The 6637-nt window shown below is 41.1% G+C and overlaps 1 protein-coding gene across 1 annotated transcript; it reads right to left on the bottom strand.

The window, feature by feature from the left end:
- Positions 1-4649: 4649 nt before the first annotated feature.
- Positions 4650-6521, bottom strand: lg4h15orf61 (linkage group 4 C15orf61 homolog). Its single transcript, XM_049575147.1, has 2 exons — positions 5736-6521; positions 4650-5629 (listed from the first exon to the last, which is right to left on the bottom strand). The coding sequence occupies exons 1-2, from the start codon at positions 6076-6078 to the stop codon at positions 5502-5504; spliced, it is 471 nt and encodes a 156-aa protein (XP_049431104.1). The 5' UTR covers positions 6079-6521; the 3' UTR covers positions 4650-5501.
- Positions 6522-6637: the final 116 nt, after the last annotated feature.

The raw sequence follows: 6637 nt of genomic DNA, 5'->3' as shown, positions 1-6637 counted from the left end.
CAGTAAATTAGCATGTTTAAATGAGAAGTCGAATATGAGGAAGCTTGTCCAGAATTTTTATTTACTGCAGCTTAGTCCTAATGTCAGCTGGGAGTGGTCCTGAACCAGAAAAGCCAGAATAAATGACTGACAGACATTTCAGCCACCCACTGACAGTAGCTTTGGCAATGCTGATTGGCACAGCAGGCATAGTGTTTCAATACTTCCCCTTCCCCCAGCACACACATATACAACATGTCATAAAGATAGAGAAGAGAGGGGGGTGTAAAGAAAAGAATTATGGTGCCCCTTTGTCATCCCTTGGGTGAAGAAATACACCATAATAGATTTTTAACAGCTTCAGTGTGCTCCAAAAGAAAAATAGTGATTCAAGTGTCAATGACAAGAGGTCAGCCATTATTACGTGCTGAAAAAAATCTTTTTACAATAACAAAACCACATTTTAGACACGTCTCAGTCTAAAAAGGGATACTTTGCCGACTTTCAGCCAGCCTTGTATCATGACAATGTGGTTAGTATGTGTGAATGAACTGTGGGAAGCTTCCCTCCATCTTACCGGTGCCCAGATCTCCCTGCTCGTCTCTCAGCTCAGATCTGCTGGATGATGCATTTTCGCTGGCTTCAAGGCTACTGCTTTAGATGTGTAATAATGGCAGTTGCTCAAACTACGGATTGTGCTTCTGCATTTTTGTCAAGGAAACTATAAAAGAAGGAAAAGACATGACATCAGTGACAGTGTTCGGATTTTGCATTGGAGCCAGAGCTTTTCCTACATAAATATGCACCACAATCTACTCTGATCTACAAAAAGCTGATTAGCTCTCACTCAAAAAAAAAAAAGTGCCGTATGATTCACTTCAAGATGCGACGACACCAGCAATGTACTCCAAGTAGCTTGTCCACTTCACCACATATTTCTCCATCCTGATTTGTTCATGTGATACAACTTTTGCCGACTCTGTGAACCATTCCTTATAAGATGGCTCACCTGGTTTCTTCCAGTTTCTCATTATAATTTGCTTTCCCACCATTATACAGGTCTAAATAAAGTCCCTGGCTCCACAGTCAGATGTCATCTGTGGGTCAGTGAGAACATACAGCCTCAGGCAGAACTCAAAGTTAGAACGAGAAGTCAAATGTTATCCAATTGTCCTGAATCATGAGATCACTCCCAATACCTGAGACATCTTTAAACTCTAATGATCTTATGGAAGGATTTTGCAGTCATAGTTGACAAGACAAAGACATGCTTGGTTATAGGGGGATTTGCCGTAGCCGCCCCACTGACTTCAACAGAAGTGGCACCAAACTCTGGCTCCTATGCCATAATTGAACGCTGTCACTGACACCATGTGCTTTCCTTCTTTTACAGTTACTCTGATTTTGGTATGCCTGCCACTGCAGACACAAAGAGTATAGAAGCGGATCAAGAGAGAGACCCACCTCTCTCTTTCTCAAATACAGATCAAGTGGCAAAACTAGGCAGTGCTGATCAAATGTAAACCAAGATTCTGTTACTGTTACTGCAAATTTCTCGCCTCAAATGTCTTCAGACAGATATTTTAGTGCACTGTTTGGCTGTAATACGAGAATTTGTGAATAAGAAGTGGGCGTCATACTGTTTCCTGTACTATAAAAACAGAGGCTGAAAAAACTGAGATCAAACATTAAAACAAAGCAGCACTGATCAAATATGAACCAAGGTTCTTTTACTGCACTGCCTATTTCTTACCCTAAATGTCTTCAGAAACATATTTTAGTGCACTGTTTGGCTGTAATATGAGAGTTTGTGAACATGATGTGGGTGCCACATTGTTTCCTGTACTGTAAAAACAGAGGCAGAAAAAAACTCTGATCTTAAAGTGAAGCAAAGCAGCGCTGATTGAATATAAATCAAGATTCTGTCACTGTGTTGCCTATTTCTTGCCTCAGTTGTTTTCAGAAACATATATTTGTTTACTGTTTAACTGTTATTCATGTTCGCTTGTTACCAGCTGGCCACCATATTGTTTCCTGTTGAAAAACAGCCAAACTCGCATTATGCTGGGAGCATTTATTGGTCTGGTGTGGCACAGTGCATTCTGGTAGTTGCAGATTTTCTACATCTTGAGCAAAAGCAAATGCCACAGCCCTTTTTTTCCTGTTTTTTTTTCTGGTCATATAGCCCCAATATCAAAAGTATTTGCATCCCTCTACTGCACAGACTCCCTGGTTTATGAAAAGACTATCTTTCCAGTGGTAAAATACTTCTTTAAGTAAGAATTACCTTTTAAAGCTGATCAAAGTGTACATATGTCTGCACCTGGAGATGCTTCTAGCTGAAAAGTAATGAGCTTCATGTTTCTGTTGTCACATTGTAATTCAAAAAGTGCCATTTCTCAGAGAATATTGTGACAACGTTGGCTGACATCTCTGCATTGAGATGTAATTCCAGTGTGATCCTTAAAGTGATCTGAGTGATGGCTCTGGTACCCCTGCTGCTCGTGGAGCAAGCGCTTCCACAGTGCTGGTGGCCGATCCAGAGGCTTAATAATGATAACCTCGCCAGTATTAGCTGCAGGGGTTGTTCACACAATAATTGTTTCTGCCAAGCTATATATCTATATGACAGAGAAAAAAAAACTGCTGTGACTTTCCTGCTAAATAATTGATTTAAGAATTGGCCGCATCAACTATTTCAAGAAGATGAACATGGTTTGTGCTATTTTTTTTTCTTTTTTTTTTTTTTGCACTGAAGAAACTGAGAACTTATTAGCTAATTAGAAGATAATTACAAGTCTCTGCAAGTTGATTAGCAATTTCACTGTTGAACATTAACAATTTACAGCAACACTACACTCCATTTCAGCACTTGTTTTGCTTTACTTACCTAAATTCTAAACAGTATAAGTATTTAAAGATTTCACCTTGACAAAACTTATTACCAGCTTCAGCATGCAATTAAACTTGCCAAACAGGCATTAATTCTTTGTTCATTACCACATTAGATGTGTGTTGGGTAATTTAGACACTTCAATACAGGACTAGACTACCACAGCTATTAAAAGGCATCAATCTCGCACCAAATGCTGATATATTTTCTTAATTTACAGCAGCTCATTTGCAGTCCAGATACCCTAAACCTGAACTGGCGGTGATGGAGGTTCGATGTGTAATGCTAAGCCTCCGCCGGAGCTGAAGGGGTGCCCTCCCCTGCAGTTTAGAGTGACTCAAAGGTGAAGCCCTGAAAACGAATACAATGTACTCAAACGCTCCACAGTTTAGATTTCACTGACTCACATCATCCTGTAATAGTCGCACACAAAGCTGCAGTGAGTTGCAACCCCACGCAATTGTGTCTGGCCATACGGCGGTATCAATGCAGCTCGTGGGTCAAAGGGTCAATGAGTAATTAAGACATGGTTGCCTGAGCATTCCCCATGCACACTTTCAGTCCTGATGAAAGGCTGGAAATGAAAGGAGGGGGATTTAAGTGCAGCCTGATACTATGGATCAGATTTCCATAAGTGTGTCTAAATGTTCCGTGTTCAAGGCAATTAGTATGATTAAGAGATAGTGTGGTGTCATCACGCTGTTTAAGAGGATTTTGTGTATGAATTCTGCATGAGGTTTGGACATTTTTTTTACACAACAAAGGTTACATTGCTTAGAAAATGCAAATTACTTTACATTCAGGGACTTTAAATATCTGTTTAATTTCTCATCCAGTAATTAGTGTGCTTGCTTCAGCAAAGGAAAGAGTTTTCTTTTTTCTTTCTTGGTGTAAAAGAGGCAATGGTGGTGCTAGTGTAAGTGCTGGTTAGGCCTACAAATGAATGCAGATTCCCATGGGTGTAGGTTTCAATTTAACATTAAGGGGGCGCATATGAATCTGGATGTTTGGGGGTCCTCCGCCAGAGCATCAGACACTGAATATTGTACATTCTTGTGCATTTTCTGCATCAATTTATGGTGTAAATGTCTTTAATTTCATCAAAATAAATAGCCTTTGCTACTCAGACAAATGCACGTTCTAAATATTGGTCTGCCTCCCTCCTAAAACCTACACCTTTGCTGATTCCTTCCTTAAAACCATGAGGAAGGAACAATTATTGATATATATTTATATTAAATTTAATCACCCTGTTAAACGTTCTTGCACAGGATAAGCATATTTACAAAACAGGACACTCAAGAAGAGGTGGTGTATCTTGAACAACATGTAGGCCGATATTGTAGCATTGAAGTGCAAATAAAGTCAAAAGGTGCATTGATCTACATGTACGACAAGAAATGATTCCTTCGGTTTCATTGTTGCTAAAAATGAAGAGGCCAAGGCCAGAAAATTGAGGTCGCTGATAAATGCTATTAGTAGGAGATGCTGAGGAGTGAGGAAATCAATATGGCAGTTTGTCAACCTGCCTCTCCGAGGGAGCAGGACTCTGCAGCATGGGTAAGTGTGCCCTGTCAGCAAAGCACATTACCAGAAATCAAAGGCCAGCGGAGGCCTGAAGGAAGGGATGTAGCTGTCTCTATACAAAGGCCACACTTTGGTAATTAAAACCTATTTTATCAGACCTGTCTTGTCACTGGTTTTTCTCTAACACTATTGACTATCTGTTGCATGGAGAGTGATCACTAATTTACCTTTAAATAAATGAGCCAGGGTTATTTAAATTCCTGTATTTGTCACACAGAATGAAGCAGAAGACATGGTAGTGTCAAATAAATAATGCCACTTGGTATCACTCACATGAATTATTAATAATTCGTAAGACTTGGGCTTTAAATGAAAAGCTATCTTGTTTGTCATCACTTTTTTTCCATCTTGAGAAGCTGGCTGACCCTTTTGACACACACAGATAGCGTTAAAAACCACTACAGTCAGGGGCGTCGGTGGCTTAGTGGTAGAGCAGGTGCCCCATGTACAAGGCTGTTGTCGCAGCGGCCCGGGTTCGAATCCAGCCTGTGGCCCTTTGCTGCATGTCACTCCCTCTCTCTCTCCCCCTTTCACACTTGTCTGTCATGTCAATTAAAGGCTTAAAAATGCCCAAAAAATATCTTTAAAAAAACATCTAAACATCTGTCATTTCATACACTTTAATATCTGTTGCAAAAATATACTTTTACAGTGTACTGACTCTGAGGACACATGCACTGGAGATGTTCCTCAACATCACCATGAAAACATCCAGGAAAAGACGCCGTGTCAAACAGTCTATTCTTCGAGAAATCCTAAACTTTCCATTAATCTTTAATGGAAAGTTAGCTTTCCGAACAAACACTGTCAGTATTGTATGTCAGTGTAATAACATGCATAACTGACTCCTGTGCTGCAACTTTTAAACCTTAAATAATTAAACACAAATGAACCTGTGCAGTTAGACAACAGGGGCACCGGTGACACAAGATGACACTTGTGTCAGTAGGTCCACCTGAACATCACTTATAAATACAGCAACTTGGACGAGAAGAGTGTCTTGAAAACACTCTAATAATAAAAATAGTGCTTTGTTCACAGTTTAGTGCTGTGCGCCTTCGTCTTCTTTGTAGGCGAAATAGACGGTGACAGGTCCAGCACTTGTCTGCACTGTTTCCTGAGCTCCCACCACCATCCAGCAACCAATGCCGTAGGCCAAACATGGGATGCCTGCAACAAAAGGACACAGTGGTTAAGTAGTATCTGCAGTGTTTCTAAATAAAATATAATCTGTATTTCATAGCAATAAGGTAGAGCATTAAATGTATCTACTGACCCAGATTAAGAGCTTTCAACATGGTGAAAAACTTGTCCTCAAAGTCCAGGTTCTGTGGAGGCGCTTTGGTACAGTGATACTTTATAAAGGGGAAGCAGCCTGTCCTCAGTATCTGATAGTTCGATCCCTGGACACTCCAGTTAAAGTTTGACAGTCCAAACTGGTCATTGTGAACGGAGCTGTAGCGGACACAGTATGAGGTCCACGGTGGGAGTTTCCGCTGCAGCAGGTGGCAGGTCAGCACCTCCGAGGCAGCCGGTCGAGGGCCTGTCCTGCCAAGTGTGCTCGGTAACAGGACGATCTTTAAAAAGATGCTGTGCACCTTCCTTAAAACCTCCTTCATGACTTGTGAGTGATTCACCTGCTGCTTTTTGTGTTTTAGCAGTTGGACTGCATTCAAATTACTCACAGACAGAGCTCTGACTGGACATAGATGAAATGTACCAACGTTTTTAAACCAGCTGATGCACAAAAGCAAAACACGCTGTATCTACACTCCTTCAAAGCAGCGCTGCACACAGGACATGTTAATGAGGAGCAGCTAATGTGAGCCAATGCTAGCAAACGGGACAGTCTCTGTTTGTGAGCTAAACAGTGATTCTGCTGAATATAATCCGCTACACAGAGCCACATGTCCGGATACACATGCTGAACACATACACTCAATTTATTCTTAACCAGTTCAGAGACCTGTATAGAGAGAAGCTCTCTGTGCGCGTTAGCTTACATTCTACGGTGTTAGCTCTGACCTGGTACTCCTGCTAAAGTCTTCCGGCAGGAAACGCAGCGCTGCACAGTTGTTCCTCCTCAATAGAACCACCGACTACTACTTGCATTTTATTTTTAAGTGCTCACCTGTTCACCGGATGTTACTCATGTGTCCTGTGTGACCATTCATCTCA

This window comes from Epinephelus fuscoguttatus, linkage group LG4 (assembly GCF_011397635.1).
Source record: "Epinephelus fuscoguttatus linkage group LG4, E.fuscoguttatus.final_Chr_v1".
Taxonomy (NCBI): Eukaryota; Metazoa; Chordata; class Actinopteri; order Perciformes; family Serranidae; genus Epinephelus; species Epinephelus fuscoguttatus.
Note: the sequence above shows the minus strand (reverse complement) of the source record. Positions and strands in the feature narration are given on the sequence as shown.

What these genes read in the sequence shown, in the direction of transcription:
- lg4h15orf61 (XM_049575147.1), bottom strand. Translation starts at nt 6,078, where the DNA reads ATGAAGGAGGTTTTAAGGAAGGTGCACAGCATCTTTTTAAAGATCGTC. An exon ending in GTTGAAAGCTCTTAATCTGG is followed by an intron (nt 5,630 to 5,735) that starts GTCAGTAGATAC and finishes CTTTTGTTGCAG; the next exon opens with GCATCCCATGTTTGGCCTAC.